Source organism: Scomber scombrus, chromosome 11, assembly GCF_963691925.1.
Source record: "Scomber scombrus chromosome 11, fScoSco1.1, whole genome shotgun sequence".
Lineage (NCBI taxonomy): Eukaryota > Metazoa > Chordata > Actinopteri > Scombriformes > Scombridae > Scomber > Scomber scombrus.
The window spans coordinates 16,159,551-16,181,201 of NC_084980.1; the positions used below are offsets into that span (position 1 = coordinate 16,159,551).

A 21,651-nucleotide genomic window follows, 5' to 3' on the forward strand; every position below is an offset into this window, starting at 1 on the left:
GTTTCTTAAGTTTCAAGCTGTATGCCATTTTCAATCTGATTTATTTATATTTATATTGAACTTTATATGTTCATATGTGAACACACAAGCACAACTACTTTTTTGGTGAATCCCTTTTTGGGTGATGACAAAAACTTGGATCTTACTCTACTGACTTTCACAACTTCCACACAAAAAAACCCCAAGGAAACAAACAAAAAGAAAATGTCCATACTTCTTCCATGCTGACAAATCCTTAACCTGAAAACCATATAGGAAATCTGCATGGAAAAAGAACTAGTAAAAGATAGTGACAGGGTAAGGAGATAATGATAATTTGGTCAGGTCTGAAAAGCAGAGAAGAAACAAGCAGGGTGGGGCAAGTGCTGATTGAAATGGGCTCTTGTCATCTTTGAGGAGCGGGACCTCCTCATACTTTTTGGGTGTCTTGACATGCCTGAACCAAGTACCACACCCTTTTCCTAGAGGAAAAATTCATCAGCTGAGGAGCCTTTGGTGGAATGTACTGGAAAATACCGTCCGGAGAGCGGTGCAGCCAAATTGTGTAGCCCGAGGGTGGGATATGATGCACAATCACGCAGACATAATATAAGTGATTATACAGCTATAATCACTGGCATGGCTACAGCTCACAGAAACGTACAGCAAACATTCACAATGTTGTTGCTAAGGAGACGCTTTACTTCATTTTATCCTGAGAATGGTATTGACTTGACTTAGTGTGTTTGTGCCTCTCAAATTTGATCTGTATACACACGATTCCAGTCATTTTGCCCACAAAAGCTAATTAAAGAGGGAATGGAGCAAACAGTTATTAAAAGAAAGAGTTTTTAAAAGAGTTTTCATGTAATAGAGATCATTTTGTCAGGGAGAAATAATATTTAGAACACTTAATCAAATATTTTTCTTGTTTCCGGGAGTGCTGTTGCCATAGATTTGGTTCTGTGTAAGTGAGCCATCATGTCATCTGGAGTGTGTAAAGGAAGGTGATTATATGTGCCCAGGGGTGGTATGACCAGGCGCCTCACCTTGACACATGGGGTGTGGCAGTTGGCAACACATTGTTACTCATAAACCTGAGTGCACCTACAGTCTGTAAGGACAGCCGACACACCTAGTTGTGTTTATTGCGTGTCTGAGTGGTGTGATTCAGGTGTGAGTTCTAGGTCTGAGTTGTCTAAAGATGTCTGACTTTCCCTCCCAGTCATATATACTTGCATAAACAATGTTGTAAAACACACACACACACACACACACACACACACACACACACACACACACACACACACACACACACACACACACACACACACACACACACACATAATACATTTATTTATATATATATATATATATATACTATATGCTATATACTTTACACTTGACATTGTTGAACTGGCTATTTGACGTAGAGGCTTTATCAAGTCAAGATGTCGTGATTTTCCTTTTCTCTATTCACAAATGCTGCCACATTTGACTGTCTGGTTTTTACTTAAGCAATTCTCTGTGTGTGTGTGTGTGTGTTTGTGTGTGTGTGTGTATAGGGGGGGCATGTGTGTGCTTGTGTACACTCATGCTGATCTGCAGTTCTGACTCAGGTAGGAAACGGGGCGTGTCCTCTGCGTATGCGTTTGTGTGAGTGAGCGTGTGTGTTTAAGAGGCTGAGGCAGAGGAGAGCAGAGCATTATTTCACACAGACTAAACGATAGGAATGTCACATACTTGTATGGATAGACATCGGAAGAGAGGGATTCTTTTACAGACCCTGTTATGGGGGACTTTGATTGGACTATGCTGCGCTGGTCCTAGACCCTTCCATAGAGGGCATCGACCCCGCTACACCAGGCATAATGAAAGATGGACTCAGAGGATACAATACCCTTCACTGCATGACCGGGCAAATCAGAGGATAGAATATCCATCAGTTAACGACCAAGGAACCCAAGGAATACGCTACCCATCAGTACACGACAAAGGACAGACTATTCTCTATCCTTCTGTCAATGATAATGGTGGCAGTTCTCAGATTAAGGTAAAATCCTGTGAGGATGCGTCGAATCTTATTATTTAAAAGATATTATTGTACTTCAGCTGCAGGTTGTACTTGTCAAAATCTCATGTGTGGATTGTTGTTCACTTGAAAACTCCTATCTCTCTAAAGCAATGGTCATGCTTTGGCTCTTCAGTGTTACTGTCTTAATGACACTCAATTTCAGGTCAAGTTCATGGCTGTGTGTTCAACAAGTACTTTTTCTCACACTTCATGACAACAAACTGATTATCTTCTGTAAATAGCAGGCTAAAACTCCAGAAACATTGCTATTTAGGCAAAAATAAAACTAATGCTGTGTTTGTAGCTTATTGGTTGAGTTTAGATAGTGTGTGGTTATAATTGATATTATGGTACAACATTGGTGATGATGATACCATTCCAATTTGGATAATAATATGACAATATATACCATAAAAGGATAGAGATAGATCAGCTGTTACAGATGTCAGTTTTAGCATTTATGATATTTATTATTCTAGTTGTATTTGGCTAGATTTTTGTAATGTAATGCTGCTCATAAATGAACATGACTGCTCTTTGGTAATATTGAATTTACAGATTTTTTTGCATCAACCTGAGTACTTTAATTTTCCTGGTATTCCCATTCATTGGAATCGCCAAAAATAGTAATTCTCAGGTGTTTTTTATTTTATTTACTTCATTCAATTTCCAGAAAATGTACTATATCATGATATTTATTAATTTCACTGCATACAATTACATACAGTATAGCATGATAGAATACTTCTAAATTTCCCACCCCAAGCATTGTAATTATTATAACATAATATCAGATATACTTTGACTCCTGTATACTCTTTGTATATTCAAAGAGTATACAGTGTTGTCTAGGTATATGAGGTATAGCTACACTTATTTTAATGATGGTATACATGTCTTTATATTTGTGCATTTGTTTTGCAGAAATGTGCTTCTGGATACTACAGAGATGGCAGTGGGCCTTACCTGGGCCGCTGTGTGCCCTGTGACTGCAGTGGTCTGGCTGAGGAGTGTGAAGACAAGACAGGGAAGTGCCTGGTAAGAAACACTCTCAACATACAACACTAATGACCACAAATATGCACCTGCAAGCACCTTAAAATGCAGAATGATTACATCCGCCCAGCTGACTCTGTGTGTTAGCAGCCACAGATAAGTCAGAGTCTAGACCTCTGAGCTCCAGGGTATATCTGTGGGCATACTGTTTCCAACCAACACTGCTTGTTTGGCCATAGCTGTGTGTTTTATCACCACATCAGAAGCACTGTTTGATATAGCTTCCTGATTTCCCATAATGGGGGCCCCTCTCTCTCTCATTATTCTCCTTGATGGGAGGATGAGCCTGTATGCATTTTTAAATCTCAACCATCTATGTGGTGTTATTTTTACTATTATGCAAGATACTCAAGACTGGGCCTGTGTGTGCAATATACATGTTGATCCACACCCTAGCAGCTCAAAGCCAAATGGACAAAAGCAGCTGAATGTGCTATCTGCAGTGACATTGGTGATTGATTGGTTTGCTTCAGTGTAAGAAAACACATATCTGGTTGAGTTCATACAGCATGTGTGAAAAATGCAAGCTGCAGTCTACATAAGTACCCTGAGTTTTGTGTTTTCTTCTCTTTACTATTCTGTACATCTACAGTGGTTAAGTCACAAGTGTTTTAATAATACATTATGTGTCATTTTCAGAACTGTCAGCATAACACAGCTGGGGACCAGTGTGAACACTGCAAAGAAGGTTTCTATGGAGACGCGTCTCAGAGGACATGCAGAGTGTGCCCGTGCCCATTGAGTGCACCCACAAACAGGTGTGTGAGAAAAACAACACACATACAAATAGATGTACTATAATTAATTTTGTATTTCAGGAACTAAATCTTAATCTTTCAATGGATTTGCAGTTTTGCAGTAGGTTGCAGACAGGTCAATGGAGACTTCCAGTGCATATGCAGAACAGGATACACTGGAGACAGATGTGAGAGGTAAGTGTTAGATTATTTCAACATGCTAGGAGATGATGTTCAAATACTGCCCAAACAGACACTCTAAAAAGTCTGCAGAGTTATTCCTATTTTATCACTTATTCCATCTTATTTATTTCTCTTTCACATAGGTGTGCTTCTGGTTTCTATGGTGAGCCACTAACACCAGGAGGAAGTTGTCGGTCCTGTAATTGCAATGGCAATGGCAACAATTGTGATCCCAGGACTGGAGGTTAGATTATGCAATTATGTTTTACAACTACATTAATACAATCAATTCAGTCATACTGTTTAAAAAACTCTATAAGTCTAAAAAATATTAAACTATTGTCTTTATTGTTTCTGCAGTTTGTAAGAACACACTGGAGCCAGGAGACACAAACACAGATGAGCAATGCTCAGGTTAATAGACACAAAATAACATTCAGTTTACAATATATGGGGTAGGCTCCTTTGTCAACCAAACAATGCTTTCTTTTCCAGAGTGTGATAATTGCGCTCAGACTTTACTAAATGATCTGGAGAAGCTGGAAGATGAGATGGGAAAGATCAAGGCTCAGCTGGACAATGCCTCTGCCAGCGCCTCCTCTCAGGACAGGCTGAAGAAGTTGGAGAAGGCAGTGGCAGACACTAAGGTAACAGACACTAAGGTGTTAATGTACCATAACCCTGCCAGCTAGTTCTGAAGGCTACAGACAACCAGTGAAGAGCACCTGCAGAGTTCCAGATTATGTGTAGACACAATAGCCAAGACGGACTTGACATGTCCTGATACCAAATTCCTAGCCACAACATGTACAATGAGATCCATAGTTTTTTGTAATTTCCTCTTTGCCCATTTCTTGCACATACAGAACAACTGCATGTGTATACGCAGTCACACATACACACAAACAGTTCGGTGCAGGATGGATGCGCTTGCGCTAACATTCCAGATTCCTGCAGATAAGCAACCCTAGTGAATTTTGTCCCAAAGCCAGTGTGTCAACACAAGTTGGAGACTACACTGGTGGAAGCCTGTGTTTGTCGTACCAACTTGTTGTTTCTCATTCCCTCGTAATGTCAGCGTTACATCCAAATCAGTTGAATGTGTACCCTTTGAGTGCGTTCATGAGATACAAGTAAATACTTCTCGCTGTTTTAAAAACAGCCCCTATGAATCTTAAGCTTCAGTATACCACTTGCAGCATCTGAGTCTGACATCATGCAGCTTACTTTTCTGTGCTTTCTCTCGCTTGCAGATTCTAGTGAACAAATTCAGCTCCTCTGTCAACAACCAAAAGTCCAGAGTCAACCAGCTGGAAGATGACATGGACACTCTTTCAGATGACATCAGCTCCCTTAAAGATAAGGTAGGTTGCTGGGGACAATGTCCAGTACAGTAGTTTATTGAAATATCAACATGTAATAATAACCATGAGAATGTATGTTGTTTTTTTATTTAGGCAGATGAGAGGGCCGCTGATGCTGACAGAGCAGTGGAAGATATTGAAAAGACCCACAAGAGGGCTAAGGATATGGACTCAGATATTCAAAACATGCTTAAGAAAATCCAAGGTAAAATGAAAACTTGCAGTACATTCAGTCGCAACACAACTACTTTCACTCTGTCATTTTTCTTTTGGCCTCCTGCTCTCTTCTGTTTTCTGCACTTATAAACTTAAATTAATCTAATTTTGCAGTACAGGTAGTGTCACAGCCTTCAGTTAAATTTAATAGTAATGATCAAAGCCTAAATATTTGCTTGACTGTTTGCGTGTTTCTGTATGTTTGCAGCTCTGCTTGACCAACTGAAGGAGGCAGGCACCAGCGGTGATATACTGCCCAATGAAAACCTGGCTAAAATGCTAGAGAACGCTGAGCGCATGGTGAATGAGATGAAGAACAGGAACTTCACCCCACAGAAGACTGCTGCTGAGAAAGAAAGAGATGAGGCCAAGAAATGTATGACATTTAGTCTACAATTTAGCCAATAAAAACTTAAGAGAATTCCTCTAAGACCTCTGTAAAGAGCAAACCTTTCCAAAGTTTCGGTAGATTTTATAATCTTTGAGGTCACTGCTTTTTTTTTTTAAAGTGTGAAGCATTTTATTTTCAAGATATGCATGATGATCCTACTTTAATGTATTCTATTCTGTTCTCCAGTGCTAGACTACATCAAGGCTAATGTAAGTAAGCAGTGTGACCAGAATGAGGCAGCAGCAGACAAGATTCGGGGCCTGCTGAAGGATTATGACACCAAGCTAAAGGACCTGGACAAAGCTTTGAAGGAGGCGGCTGACATGGTGAAAAAAGCCAATGCCCAGAATGGACTCAATTCTCAGGCACTAGGAGACCTGCAGGTAGTGACATCTAACTAAAACAGTGTATTAGTTACAAAAAACACTTGTTGGTTAATAGTTAGCACCTTTGCATACAAATTATAGTGAAGATCATATTTATTACTTCTTCCTGTTTTAAAATAGTTCAATAATATGTACAGCACACCTTAATTGTAAGGTATTATGTAAGGTTAGTATTGCCATAACAGTTTTTACTGTAGGTGTACTTTTAATTAAACTGATGCATTTGTTCCCTACAGAAACGTATCAATGACTTAAAGAAAGAACGGAAGACCGTTGAAGACCAAATGGCCATGACAAAGAATGAGCTGCAGAAAACAGAGGATTTGGTGAAAAAGCTAACTGACAGTAAAATGGTATGCTTGATAAGCTTGACAAACATCCTTTTACCTTTACAATTATATATGTACTATATATTCTTTTACTACTACAAATCCATATAATTATAAAGTTACATGGCTTGTAATATATTGCCTCTCAGTACCAGTCCAAACATTTTGACATACTGTGGATACAGTATGTAACAATAAAGTATCTGATCCCACACTATCAGATCCTAACATGCATGCATCCATTCAATTAATGATCAATGTTTTGCTTGTTATGCTCTGAGGTGAAGTAAATGGTATTTCCTGGTGTTATAAATAACTTGCACCCATTCACTTGTCCTTTCCCTCTGCAGGAGTATGAACAGCTGGCTGCACAGCTGGATGGTGCCAAGACTGACTTGACCAAAAAGGTGAATGAGATTGCCAAGGCAGCAGCCAAAGAGGACATTGTGGAGGCAGCAGAGGAGCATGCCAAGAACCTCAACAAGCTGGCCAAGGAACTCGAGGAGTAGGTCTACTGTACATACAATAAGATATCTATTTTTAACTTGAGGTTGAATCAGTGGACTGGGTGAAATTCAGATAAATATTGTTTATTGTTTTCTGAATGTGAGTTCTCTTTCCTCATCACTTACATAGCTTTCTGTGTGATATCAAAATGTTTATGTTTTGTCTATCCATTCTCCATGTATCTTGGGTTTATTTTCCTTTCTTGCTGTGTGGCAGTGCTGTGCAGACGGCAAGTGGACGTACTGAAGTGCGTAACGCCAAAGATGCCATTGATGCCTACAAGAACATCACAGATGCAATCAATGCTGCTGAGGCAGCCGCTAATGAGGCTAAAGATGCAGCAGACAACGCCTTGAATGTAAGTCCCAGTTTTTAATACTCTATGCATTAAGTAACTTTTCTCTGCATGATATAAAAAAGGATTGTCATGTATGTATGTATTGGAAATAATTCTTAAATAACACTGACAATTATATTTTTTTCTTCCTTTAGAATGTAAAAAACCAGAAACTTACACAAAGAGCAGAAGACCTGAAAGAGACAGGCAAGGAACTGCTGCAGCTTGCACAAGAGGCAGAGAAAGACCTTAAAGGTATTCAGCTCTCTTCTTAGTTTGTTTTTATTGTTTAAAAATAATGCAAAAGCTCAGTTACTAATTCTTGTTTTTTTATTCTTAACAGATGCCACCGAAGACCTCCCTACTGTGAAGAAGCGCCTGGAGAATGCTGAAGAGAAGAAGAAAGCGCTTGAGAAAGACCTTCTTGATGCACAGAGGCAATTGAATGATGTTAAAAGAGGTACAACAAGTCAAGGCATTGTGAGATTATGTTTGTGTGTTTGGAAATTTGTTGGAGCACATTTCCTCTCCATTTCCCCTAATTATTCATTTCATATACATCAGATGACATTGGTAATATGATCGATGAGGCCAAGAGAAAGTCAGCTTCAGCTAATGTCTCGGCCAGTAGCACGATGGACAAACTGAATGACATCAGGAAGGAAATTGACAAGATCAGTGTCGCCCCTGTGGATCCCAACCTAAACAATTTATTGGATGGTGTAGATCAGACAGGTGAGATATTGAAAAAAACAAGTAGACACTTGGCACTATGTTTCTCTTGTTTTTTGTAATTTATGTCACAGAATAACTTTTTACATTATGTATATTTAGGATTCAAAGAGGCTGCCTTTTTTTACACATTGCTTTTTTTTTAATCTTCTATATTTAGTGAAGAACTTGTTGAACACCATTCCATCTCTGAATGATAAGATCTCAGAGGTGGAAAACCTGACCTCACAGTTCTCACCTGTGACCAACATAACTGACAATATCAAGAAGATCAAAGAGCTGATTGAACATGCCCGGGATGCAGCTAACAGGGTAAGTCCCCCACTCTTTAAATACGTCCATATTCAGCCATTTGCCATCCATTCTGTATACACATCCAATTCCAAATCAATCAGGCCTTCCCCCCTTTGTAATATATATGTCCTTTTTCATTTCTTCTCTCCAGATTGTGATCCCAATGAAGTTCACAGGAGTAGGCCATGTGGAATTGCGTCCACCAAATAATCTGGAGGATCTGAAGGCCTACACATCCATGTCTCTGTCTCTGCAGAGACCTGTAGGCAGAGGAGATGGAAAACGCAGACGCAGACAGAACGGAGAAAAAGGAGACATGTTTGTGTTGTACCTTGGCAATAGAGATGTAAGTTGGGTTGGCTAAAATGAATGCCCATATTAATCATTTAGTATAAAATTTTTTGTTTGTGATTGTGCAAGGCATTAACAAATTGTCTTTTGTAGTCCTCGAAGAACTACATAGGTATGGCTCTGAGGAACAATGTGCTGTACGGTGTCTATAAGCTCAATGGAGTCGAATACGAGATGAAAACAGCTTCAATCACCGTGTCTGAAAGTGAGCCAGCCAAGTTTGATAAAGTGGATCTTCGCAGGTAAACTGTTTTGTTTTGTCCGTCATTTTATGTATTTTTTTTTACTGCAGTTAATGTTGTATGCATAAATGCACATTTATGGCATTTGGCATGTATCTACTGTGAGTTACTACACAGTAGCTGGAATTTAAAAGTGAAAGCGATACAGGAAACTTGTGAAAGGTGTCAATGTGATGAAAACCTTTTTTTATTTACTACTCATGATTTAGAATTTATCAAGATGCAGAGATGATCCTCACCAAAGATATCGCGTCAAACAAACCTGAGGATCCAATTGAGAGCAAGAACCAAGGAAAAGAGACCAAAAACCTTCTGGACCTCAGCCCCAGTGACATTGTTTTCTACGTCGGAGGCTACCCTGACAACTTCACTGTGAGCTCCCAAACACACTACCAGCTATCAATATGTCTAATTACTGGAAACAGGGTTTGCAATACTAAGATACTATTAACTAGCATGGGCTTTGTTAATACCTTTCCTCTGTTTTGCTTCCCCTCAGCCACCAAGTTCTCTTAACTACCCCAAGTACAAAGGCTGCATTGAGTTCTCCTCCTTTAACGACAAAGTCGTCAGCCTCTATAATTTCCAAAAGGCAGAGAACGTCAATAAGGAGACTCCATGCAAGAGGTTGGTCCTAGCATGATAAGTCTTAAAACTAACTTAACAATAGATCATATTCATTTTAGCTATAAACATATTGGTATACCTTCCCTGTAACTTGTGGCATTATTTCAACATACAGCCGAAAAAATAGGCCGCTCATCAGCTCTTTGTTTTGCCATTTTGTGTTTGAAATGTTCAGTGTCACTCCAGTTTCTGATTACATCACTGTTTGAGACAACAAAGACAAACAGACTATAAATCTTTTTTGTGTGTGCTTATAATAGAAAAATGTGTTCAGTGAGAAAATGTTGGGACTTCAGAATTTTAATATTTTGATTTAAAAAAAGAGAGTAATTGTCTGATTCTACCCTGCATCCAGGTATGTACCTCCATTGGACTCTGACTACTATGAAGGCACTGGATATAGCAAAGTGATTATAGAGAAAGCATCAAGTGTCATCCTCATCAGCATGTCTGTCTACACTCGTTCAGAAAATGGTCTGCTCTTCTACATTGGGAATGAGGTAAGTTATTGTTCTCGAGGTTGTTTAATAAATCTTATGTTAGATGCAGTCTTTATAGAATTAAAGATGCTCTTTTCAAAGAATTTGATCATTCTATATCCTCTTCAACTTAGGACGAATACTTCATGTTGACGATGGAGAAGGGTTTTGGTTTTCTACGTTCTAACCTGCGCAAAGAACCAGCTACAACAATTAATAAACTATTCCCAGTAAGACACTTTTCTCTGTTTTCTGCAATCACTCAATCAACTAGTTTACATCACTGAATTGTTAATTGAATGGCATCTTTCTCCAATATCCTTTTTTCAGACAGGCGATTGGACAGATATCGTCGTCATTATTAGGAAGGGAAGTTTTAAAGTCCGCATAGCCGGTGTGGATTTGGAAATCAAAACTCAGTACGGCAGCTTTAAAGAATACTATGTCGGTGGTGCACCACAAGACTTGAGGGAAAGGTATGTGGTTATCAGTTCCTCTGAATCTTTGTTGATTAAACCTTTTCCTACATGAGCAAAAATAACTATTTTCTTCCCCTTTCACAGGTTTAATATCACCATACAACCTTTCAAAGGCTGCATGAAGAATATGAAGCTGAATAATAACTTTAAACCTGTTGATGAGCAAGTGGGCATCAGCAAAGGTTGTCCCAAGGAGTCCCTGGTAAGTCATTAACCTCAGCATTACAAACCAATCATATATCATGTTCAATATTCATATTACTGCCCAAATTAGGTTCACAGGTCAACTAATTGACTGATGTCTGATGTCCATGTTCTTGTCTAGATTACTCGTAAAGCAGAGTTCAGCTTGGGAAGTTCCCTGTCATCTAAACTCGAAGGCTTCAGCTTGGCTAATGACATCACTGTGTCCCTTGGATTCAAGAGCACAGAGAATCAGGGTCTCATTCTACAGAACAAACAGCTGGTCAGTAGCTACATTTATTTACATTTACCTTTTGATTTGTGTGAGATGACAGATAGAGCTCGATCAGGTTTAAAACCTTTTTTTTTCTTTATTCCAGGCTAACGGGATGAATCTTGCATTGGAAAACGGCTACGTGATTCTGTCGTTTAATAACAAGATGTGGAAATCTAGCAAACAGTACCACGATGGCCAGTGGCATTATTTGACTGTGACCAGTAGAGCTGGAAGGTATGTAACATTGGCCCATATGAAAAAGTACCTGGACAACGAGATCTGTGGCCCAGTAAATTAAATCATACATTGGACACATACAATAAAGAAAAATAAGATAACTTTAGCAAATTCTCATAATCACTTTAATCTAAAGCTGATGTACATTAATTACTATAACCATTCTCCTTATCAGGATTGACTTAAATATTGATGATGAAGATAAGGGTCAACAGCAGAGTGGCAGCACCTCCGTACCTGACACAGGCGGCTCCGTGTTCCTGGGTACAGACAAGTTCAGTGGCTGTGTTTCCAACCTCTACACAAGACGGTAATTAACCCTCAGTCTGCATTTTATAGCCTTGTAACTTTATCATTACTCAAGAGATAGTTTTTTTATCGGAGTCACACTTTGTTTGCTCACTATATAAATCTATTCACTTTGATACACTGTGTTCATGTTATCTGAATATTCATTGTGTTGCAGGCCAGACAATCTGTACCGAGCTGACGACCTCAGCGTATTCCAGGCTTCTGGTGATGTCCTGCTAGATGTGTGTACTACTGACAACCCTGTCCAACTGATGCTGGACCGCATCTCTAAGAAGGTGAGGGTTTGTCATAAAACATTTACCGCAAAGACATTTACTCTAGAAATTTTAATATGTTAAATACTTGTAAACAAGTGATTTGAACTCAAATCAAGGGACATTATTGTTGTACATCTAGAGCAATCCATCTTATTTCATGGGATAGAGTATTTGTCAAACTAGCATGTCATTTTGAAAATGGTGACTTCTTGCTACCAGTAAGTCATACACATCTTCGAATTCCCTCCTTTGTACTGTAAATGTGTATGGTAAAACTATCCATTGCTACATGTGAATGATTTGTTTCTTTGACACTGTTTACATTGTGTTTTGCTGCCTTATTTCCAGAGATAAAGAAGAAGGAGCCCTACAACCTGCTGATGTTGACAAGAATCTAATATTGACATGAAAAACTGAAAGATTGCCTCACAATGTTCTGTTGCTTTTTGCACAAACTCATTTATTTCACAGTGTACTTCAATAAAAAAAGTTGCATGAACATATCTATAATTATAGCAATCATTAAATGTATTGTATCTCATCACTGTCTATTCTATTTTAAAAAAATCAATCACTAAAGACAAACTTGTGAATAACAAGCTTGAAATCATCTCATGTCTCTTCTCTTTCTTCCATGTAACTCACTTTCTAACAATCGTTCACAAGCACGCTCCCTCTAACTCACTGTTGTCAGACCTAATGGACACATTCAGATGCAAGCATGCCCATATATGGTATGATAGCAATATAGCAACTTCTTTGTCAGATGATATTACTAATCATTTCCTTGAGCACAATAACATTCACTGTGTAGACAGTAAACAGCACATAAATACAAAATGATCTGCATCTTAAGTTTCTCAACATTTGCTGGCCCATAAGCCCGTTACAGGTATTATAATTCATGTCATGTGAATTTTGTAGTTTTTTGTTCTACTTTTGTGGACATAGTTTTAAAAATAATACTTTAAAAAAGCACATATGAACACACATAGAGATGAAAACATATTATTGTGGAACCTTAAAGCCCTTTGAAATATTGCATCTAATATAAAGTTACACAAATAAACTTAACTTTTACAACTCTCAAAATTCTGGATGGTGTCCTAGCAATAAGGCTGAGAAACACTGATCTACATTATGATCAAAAAAAGGTGCCGATGAGAAGTTTATAAGAATTTCCTTCCAGCTACACTAGAGCTGACAATGTTCTGTGCTCTCAAAAGCATGATTACACTTTCTTATATCTTCTTCAAGTCACAGTGACCCTTGCATGCTCATCATATTTTACAAATCACAACATCTGATTAAAAACACTATCACAACCACATTCTGTTCTCCTACAACCCCTGACCCACAATGAACTTCCTGGATAATTATGTCTTGTCCGTTGCATGACTTTATAAAGGTGCAATAACTAATTAACGCTACAAGACAGACTGATATGAAAAATATAAGGGGTAACAAACCCCCAAAACGCATGGGAGACTAATGCTTGAAACTGTGTATATAAAATATATAGTATGACCCCCCCCCCCCCCCAAAAAAAAAAAAATTCTCCTCAATTTTCCTCTTATAATATACATCTGAACATTTATATTAGTTAATAATATTAATATTAGTCAGTTCATTTTTTTCACAAGGAAGAAAAAATATACTATATTGTACTGTGTATTTTTTTTAAATTTATTTTTGGTGTAAGCTGAAAAATCAACCTATTCTTTTCTATATCAGTTTTATATTATCTTATGATGACAATAACCTATTTACAGTTTTATGATCTCTAAAGGTCTATGATGGCTGCAGGCATTATCCTTGAGTGCATGCCAAACTGAAATTACTCAGATTGTCATCAGATATTTAAATCAAACACACCCTGAGTAAACAGAAGGGCTGTGGTGTTTAAACACAATAAGAAACCTCAACATATCCAAAAAGAAACTACTTTATTAATATTTGGTTGTAGTTACAAGATTCAAACTGAACTACCAATCAGCATCAATACATATATGGGTAATGGAAATAAAAGATAATTTTGTTGTCTTTTGTCGTTGAAAAATAGGTACTAGAGGATGGTATATATATATATATATATATATATATATATATATATGTGTGTGTGTGTGTTTGTGTGTGTGTGTGTGTGTCTATATATATATATATATATATATGTGTGTGTGTGTGTGTGTGTGCAAATATATAGTTTTTGAAAAATAGTATAATATTTATGTATTAGTGACAACTTTGACTGTTGTCACTATTTCCAGGGATTTCTGTATCCTTCTTCCCTCTTTTCTTTACAGAGTGGAGCCAATGGGAATACTTCTTAAAGAGCAGTGTCCAAACAATGATATAAGCACCAACGTTGTACCTTCTTCTGACTGTTTCAATTTGTGCTGTTTCAGGATGGTGAGAAGCCAGCAAAAAATGACAGTGTATCACTGTATGCACTACCGGCCCAGGTTAAACATGGTTATTGTCTGGGGGGGGCTGTTAGCAGCCTCAGCTACAGCTTTCCGCTGCAGCCCAAGTGAGTATTCTGTCTTACCTTACTGCACTGTTTCATAATACAATACAAACATACACACATGCATTTGTGTGCTGAGCCTGTCTGTTCAATAACAATGTGTGTCAGAGAGCCAACACACACACACAGACACTGAAGATCATGCCTCTCTCCTACCTTTACAGGCCTCACTTCTCACTTGATGTCAGGACTCGATCTCCTGAGGGTCTGCTGTTCTTTGCTGCTACCAGTGGAGGGCGCTCTCATCTTGCTTTATACATATCCAAAGGCAGGATCAGATTGTCTGTAGGCCAAGAAAGGGAGATCTTCAACCGGGAGAAGTACAATGATGGAAAGTGGCACTCGGTCAGTGACCTTATGTCATACTAATCTCTTGTATTTTGAGACAAAGCCAAACTTTGATACAATTTTAAAACTGTTAAATGTAGAACTGTAGAATCACTAAATCTACAAATGGAGCTAAATTTGTAGTATTTGTTAAGTGTTTGGTGAAAATGTTTCCTGTAGGTTATATTCAGTTTGGAGAAGAAGAAATTCAGATTGGTTGTAGATGGGATCAGAGCCCAGGATGGTCAGATGACAAATGCTGAGTTCCTATCCATGCAGCAGTTCCTCTTACCTGTGTACTTGGGTAGCGCCCCAGAGTCCCTTCATAAAACATTAAAGGTAAAAACAAACACACACACACACACACACACACACACACTGGCTACTTCACACAAGCACAGAAGTTTTAAAATATTGTTTGATGTTTTTCTGCTTTCAGTCGAAGGCCCTTCCAAAGCAAAGTGTGTCTGGCTGTATCCGTAATTTTAAAATGAATGGAGCACCAATGTCAAATCCAACCACGAATCGTGGGGCTGGTCCCTGCTTTGAGGGACAGACACAACGAGGGGCTTATTTTTCAGGGAATGGAGCACATGTCATTATCAGTGAGTACACCACTCTAATGGCACTATGATTATACTGGCAGCAAATCCTATACTACTACTGGCAAAAAAAGGACTGTAAATAAGCAAACTACTTGGAAAGTCACTGCCAAATCTTCATATAATTTATCTTAGGTTTATTTGATGGATTCCATGATATAATGATATATTTTTAAGAAGTGTCTGTTTGAAAAGGGTGTTAGGCAAGGGGGAACAGGGGGAACCCAAATGCAGGAACTCAGATTCAGAGGTTTATTGACTGAGCTCTCAGGGAGTGAGGGTGTCACTACCACTACTTGCTTTTGCTTAATCCTAACCATAACCACTGATCCAAAAGTCAGCTTTTTACTGGTCCGAAGTCTGAAATTTGTCCCCAAAAGTAGCCTATAAGAGCACACACACACACACACACACACACACACACACACACACACACACACACACACACACACACACACACACACACACACACACACACACACACACACACACACACACACACACACACAGGGGAACACCAGAGACACAAGGGATAAATGAGACGCATGGCTGTGATTGTTACAAAAGGGCTATTGGAATTTAATACTAATTATATTTCAGTGTGTAAAAAAAGAAGATATAATATACTCTTTACATAGAAAAGAGCACAAATCGGATTTATAAGCACCTCTGAAAGGAATTTTCTAAAAGACACTGCTTAGGTTTTCTACTGAATCTACAGTATCTCAGATACATTAAATCCAAGTCCACATGAATGTAGTTTTGAATTGTTATCCTCCATATTTGTTACATTTACAGTACGCTAGTAATACACATCTACACATAAAAACAAATGTGAGATTTTCTATGTTCAATGACCCACTGTGTGCTTATTAAGATACTCTCTAGGTTACCCTAGACATTAATTGAAAGTAATTAATTAAGGAACACTGTCTCAATTTACTCTATAATTAGGACCAAATTACACAGTTCTTTCAAGGAATCATGTCAGGAAATTAGTTACATATCAGTTCCTCCCAGGAAACTATCAGACCCATAAAAAAACTCCTTGATATGTTCACTTCAGTGCTGTCTCTTCATTGTGTGAATACTAAACTATATCTATAATAATACCTATGATGGCAACCATGATGATATTTCTTTTCTGTATTTCAGATGACTCTTTTGTTATGGGCTCCAGCTTTGAGCTGCTGTTCAATATTCGTCCAAGGACTGAAACTGGACTCCTGTTGCATGTTGGTGATTTCAGCAGGACCCAGCATGGACCTGCGATGGGCCACTATCTCAGTATTTACATGCTCAGAGGAGAGGTGAGACCAGTTTATTGTTGTTTATTTCTGGCCAAATACTTAATTTATGTTTCCTGATTAGACTGACTCAGGACTGTGTGGGCATGTGCTGTTGTGGGACAATTTACACCACCACAATAAATAAACTTGAACTTGAACCTTTACCATCAGACGGTAATGAAAGCAGTGTAAATAATAAAATTAATGCTGGCTGAATTTAGCTGCTTTGAAAAAGTCACTGTTACTGTTGTTAGTAACACCTTTGTACGGAGCCTGTGAAGGATCATGGTAAAAAAAATAAAATAAAATTGTGGCCACAATATAGCAATGACGTGTGCACGAAATACTAATTCGTGGCCACGAGATACTAATTCGTGCGCACGTTATAGCTTACTTATTTCGTGGTCACGAAATTGGTATAACGTGCGCACGAAATACTAATAATATATTAATATCATTCCTGGGTGCTCGGTTTACTCTCAATGCCCCCCGTATTTCTGGTGACAGCTGCACATTGTAGAGCTCTGAAACTTTAAACTTGATGCAGCTGATTTAAATTATGCTCAAGCTCTGACACTGTCCTATGAAATCTCTTTAGTCTTTGGCAAATCAAAGTGGAATGATTTTTATTTATCAGATATTATCTGTGGTAATAAAGGATTGCGCAATTTTCTAATCGCGGTTCTATTAGCTGTAATATAGCAGTGTAAAACGGACTTCAGCAAATCAGGACCAAGCATAAAACATCATCAAAGTGTTAACATAATGGTTTAAAGGAATAATAGCACATTTCATCAGACTGATCAATAATATAGTGAACTTTTAATCTTCTGTGATTTTATTGAAGGACAAATGTCCAGAGAACACTACAGACACATTCAGTAGTTCAGTCAGAGCAACAACAACAACCTGCAAATCAATACAAACTAGATTCTGATCACTGATAGGCTATAGGTTCCCTTGGCAACGTGATACATACAGGGAGCGCTACTGTAACTCCATCATTAAATGCTGCGGTTCATATAACCTATGTATTCCCTCAGCTGAGAGTCTGACACACATGATGCTACTTTCAAAGGAGATGATCAGGGAAAAGGGTTTTTTAAGATCATTTCAAGCTGAAACTGAACAGAATTTGGTCCGGACGTAGGGTATTGCAGGTTCTAGAGAAGGTGCGCTCGATTTGTTTACCCAGCTGTCCAGGAATGATATTAATATTATTAATTAGTATTTCGTGCGCACGTTATACCTATTTCGTGGCCACGAATTAGTATTTTGTGCGCACGTATAGCTATATTGTGGCCACAATTTAATTAAACGTGCACACGAGTTAATAAAACGTGCACACGACTTAATAAAACGTTAGCACGAGTTAATTAAATGTACTCACGTTTTATTAACTTGTGTGAACGAGTTAATAAAACGTGCGCTCGATTCCTTCAACATTAAAAATATATTGCATGATCCTTTACGGGCTCCGTACCTTTGCTTACACTATAAGTCAAAAAAGGGCCTTTAACAGGTATGTTTACATGAAGTGCATTCCCTGCATGTGTTGTTTAAAGCTCTGTATTTGGATTTGCAGGTAGTGGCACAGGCGAACAATGGAAAAGGAGAATTCATGGTGTCGTTGAAGCCAAAAACTACGTTATGTGATGGGATTTTTCATAAAATTTCAGGTAAATTGCACATTTCATGAAAACACTGTATAATTCTGTTTAAGCTGAAATTGTTATTTAACCCAATGTATACAGTGTTAAAAACAGTTATTGAAATAAAATCCCTGTCCATGTGTCTTTTAGTGATCAAAAGAAAAAACGTTGTACAACTGCATGTGGACACATTGGGTAATCACAAGATTGGACCACCAATGTCCACTACTACGTTGACCAAAGACCCCCTGTATGTGGGTGGCATTCCTGGTGAGTGTTAATCTGTTATTTTGAGCGTTAATGGACTTGGTTTACTTTTATTTGAAATTGTATGTGCATAAATAAAATGTGAAAATATCACATATAATATTATGAAGAACAGTAACTAACAACAGATCTGTGGCCAGTGAGGTCAAAAAAGCCAAGAAGCTTAAAGGAGGAATATCATGCACATTTCCAGGTCTATATGTATATACTGGGCTCTACTAGTATATCTTTGCATGATTTACAGTTAAAAAAACTCCTGGAAAAAAACTCTCAGCCCATATGCAGCCCCTCAGTTCAGCCACTGACTGCAACAGACTGTTTAAGCTCCTGTCTCTTTAAGGTTAAGGTTAAGCTTTTGACTTTTGGGGAACATTTTTACACATGTTCACCTCATGTTTTGGAACTTTGACCATGTTTAACTTAGACATCTGACATCATAACAGTATAAAAATGACAGAAAATTACAAAATGCATGATGTGTCCCCTTTAAAAGGCCATCTGGGCTAAATCAAAACTATGTTAATAATACTAAAAATCTAACCACACAATACATATGACAATTAGATTATTATATAAACTGGTACCACAGGATTTGAATTCATGTGTTCATGTCAGATAGCATGCAAATAGATGATAAAGTCAAATCAATGTGTACAAATTGAAATAAAATCAAAGTAATTGGAACAAAGAAATCACTCACCAGTTTACCACATGTACCTTTTTGCTACAGAGAGGTCAATGCGACAGATGCTACCAGTCACGTCGTCCTTTGTGGGATGCATCCAGGACATGAAGATAAATGGCGACTCAGTCTCCTTCAACAGGTTGTCTGGTGTGTTTGGTCCAGTCAACCTCAGAGAGTGTCCGGCCTAAACAAATGCGTCTCACTACATCATCACAAACCTTGGGACCAGGTCCACCGTCAAACATGTGCAATCTGTTCTGAAGACAGAGAATGTGTTTATGTGTAAGAATGTATATAATATGAGGAGTGTGCGTGTCTGCGTGCGTGCGTGTGTAAAATAGAAATGTTGTATAAGAAGCAGCTTACAGGTTCATATTTGCTGCTCTGTTAAACATTTCTGTATTTATTTTGTGATAAAATCATGCATCACAGCACCAATTCATGAATGCATTTTCTAAAGGTTGATTGACAGTCTGATATGTTGGATCCATTAATTCTCTGTCAACAGTCAAATGCTACTGAGTATGCTTGTGGTTAGTCAGGTCTGCAGTATAAGTAACCCAGCACTTTAAGAAAACAGGCCTTTTGTGATGGTGTTTTAATGGAGATCAACATTATCAGTTAATGCCTTTTTATTTGTTGTTTGTTGGACTAAAAATGTTTGTATTTAAACCATTTGCAGTTTACACCTACGGTGCTTGATTCAATGACATCTTCAGGGGCTGCCAAGCTATTTAATCTTCATGTCCACAAGCCAGCATGTATAATTCTGCATTATGACTGGTTAAATAGAGTTCACACAGACCATGAAATCAGTTGTTTTTTCCCCCACATATTGTATTACTGTTCTGAATTAATTTTGCATTCCTTTTGCATGCATTGAGGTGTTCTGTGTGGCTGTCAGTGTCAGTTACACCAGAAAACAGCATGTACTGAATTTGAGGTGTTTTGTCTATGAGTTGAAATACTACATACATGCCATCATATGTCTCACAATTGTGGTCAGTTGTGTTTGGGACCATTTAGCCCATATTACTAGAAAGGTGTAAGAAATATTACAAAAAAACTAAATGTATTTAAATTCCCCTCAGAGTGTTTACTTACTTGCTTTGTACATTTGTATAAAACATGTAATAGTAGAAACTATATGCATGGTAATTGGACATATTTTTTTTTTTACATGCATTCCTTGTGACCACTGACTTGTAAACCATTTGATAATCTCTCTAATTAATGTTCTTTATAAATACTTGTTGGTGCCACAAGTGGGTCTTGTGAAAGATCTTTTCACTTGTGATCATGATGACAACTCATAGATTTCATATGTGCAGAGATGCATTTTTGAGACTATCTGGGAATTTATTGTTGAATTATACTCAGCAATATGTGTATACTTTTGATTTTAAAATTAGATAAATATGATTTACAACTTTTATTTGAATAGGTCTCGTGTTTAACTTAACAATTGTGATTCACATCTGCAATGTTGATATCTCCATTTTGGGAATAGTTATTAATGGAAGCTTAATTAGCATTAGTTTTAGTGATAGATAAAGGGTTATTCAGTAGTTACAATCATAAGCATTTCCCCTCTTTGTTCACACACCCTAACCCTAACCCATAGGAATTTATAATATCCTTAAATTTGATAACAAAAATCTGCTCAACTTGCTGGGTCCTGTATTACAGTCTTATCTGAAACATGATCATTGGCTGGCAAGATTTTTAGCAAACAAAAAAACAAAACAAAAACCCACGCCCACTCTGATGCTGCCTTCACTGACTTTTTGTGTAGTCACGAATTGAAAGTTGCAAAGTCGTGCTAACAGGTGCTGCTGCACCAAATGGTGTGTCCTCTCAGAATCTATGACCAAACGAATTTTACACGTTGTTTTTAAAAAAAAATCAGATCTGATCACATATTTATTTATTTTATTATAGTTTTCTATTACAAAAAATAGTGTCTCAATAATATTTTGATGTTAAGAGAAAAAGATTGCATATATGCAGGGATGAAATCAAATGATCAACAAGGTTGATGGTGGTACAGCAGAAACTGTTACGATACAAAATTGTAAGCTTACACTGAAATTAATTTTGCGTCCATAGGCATGTAGACACACATATTAAACATATGCTTACACATGTGACACTTTTTTATAAACATTCAAAATACACCAAGTGACATGACAATCATACATTTCACATGTCATCTGTACTCAAGTCTCATCATATGATGTTGTGTATAGTGTCTGCCAGTACCTACTTAGTCA

At 37.8% G+C, this 21,651-nt stretch overlaps 1 protein-coding gene across 2 annotated transcripts in view; it reads left to right on the top strand.

Annotated features, from left to right (window-relative positions):
• LOC133991283 (laminin subunit alpha-3-like) overlaps nt 1–20,689 on the top strand; it is a 56,286-nt gene extending 35,597 nt beyond the window's left edge. Inside the window, exons 41-77 of one of the 2 annotated variants that reach the window (XM_062429814.1) lie at nt 2,978–3,091; nt 3,749–3,867; nt 3,961–4,041; nt 4,173–4,273; nt 4,390–4,443; nt 4,525–4,676; nt 5,283–5,393; nt 5,487–5,598; nt 5,818–5,985; nt 6,187–6,383; nt 6,623–6,739; nt 7,066–7,220; nt 7,439–7,580; nt 7,715–7,814; nt 7,903–8,019; nt 8,124–8,294; nt 8,452–8,603; nt 8,737–8,931; nt 9,030–9,178; nt 9,388–9,550; nt 9,678–9,805; nt 10,161–10,305; nt 10,419–10,514; nt 10,615–10,760; nt 10,848–10,965; nt 11,089–11,229; nt 11,327–11,457; nt 11,636–11,770; nt 11,927–12,047; nt 14,435–14,559; nt 14,721–14,901; nt 15,064–15,222; nt 15,323–15,488; nt 16,641–16,795; nt 18,360–18,453; nt 18,577–18,696; nt 19,424–20,689. In XM_062429814.1, the coding sequence (XP_062285798.1) occupies nt 2,978–3,091; nt 3,749–3,867; nt 3,961–4,041; nt 4,173–4,273; nt 4,390–4,443; nt 4,525–4,676; nt 5,283–5,393; nt 5,487–5,598; nt 5,818–5,985; nt 6,187–6,383; nt 6,623–6,739; nt 7,066–7,220; nt 7,439–7,580; nt 7,715–7,814; nt 7,903–8,019; nt 8,124–8,294; nt 8,452–8,603; nt 8,737–8,931; nt 9,030–9,178; nt 9,388–9,550; nt 9,678–9,805; nt 10,161–10,305; nt 10,419–10,514; nt 10,615–10,760; nt 10,848–10,965; nt 11,089–11,229; nt 11,327–11,457; nt 11,636–11,770; nt 11,927–12,047; nt 14,435–14,559; nt 14,721–14,901; nt 15,064–15,222; nt 15,323–15,488; nt 16,641–16,795; nt 18,360–18,453; nt 18,577–18,696; nt 19,424–19,566 (4,974 nt within the window). In that variant the 3' untranslated portion in view covers nt 19,567–20,689. Of the gene's footprint in view, nt 1–2,977; nt 3,092–3,748; nt 3,868–3,960; nt 4,042–4,172; nt 4,274–4,389; nt 4,444–4,524; nt 4,677–5,282; nt 5,394–5,486; nt 5,599–5,817; nt 5,986–6,186; nt 6,384–6,622; nt 6,740–7,065; nt 7,221–7,438; nt 7,581–7,714; nt 7,815–7,902; nt 8,020–8,123; nt 8,295–8,451; nt 8,604–8,736; nt 8,932–9,029; nt 9,179–9,387; nt 9,551–9,677; nt 9,806–10,160; nt 10,306–10,418; nt 10,515–10,614; nt 10,761–10,847; nt 10,966–11,088; nt 11,230–11,326; nt 11,458–11,635; nt 11,771–11,926; nt 12,048–12,377; nt 12,489–14,434; nt 14,560–14,720; nt 14,902–15,063; nt 15,223–15,322; nt 15,489–16,640; nt 16,796–18,359; nt 18,454–18,576; nt 18,697–19,423 lie in introns of those variants that run through there. The other variant, XM_062429815.1, reaches the window with a different exon arrangement.
• Nucleotides 20,690–21,651: the final 962 nt, after the last annotated feature.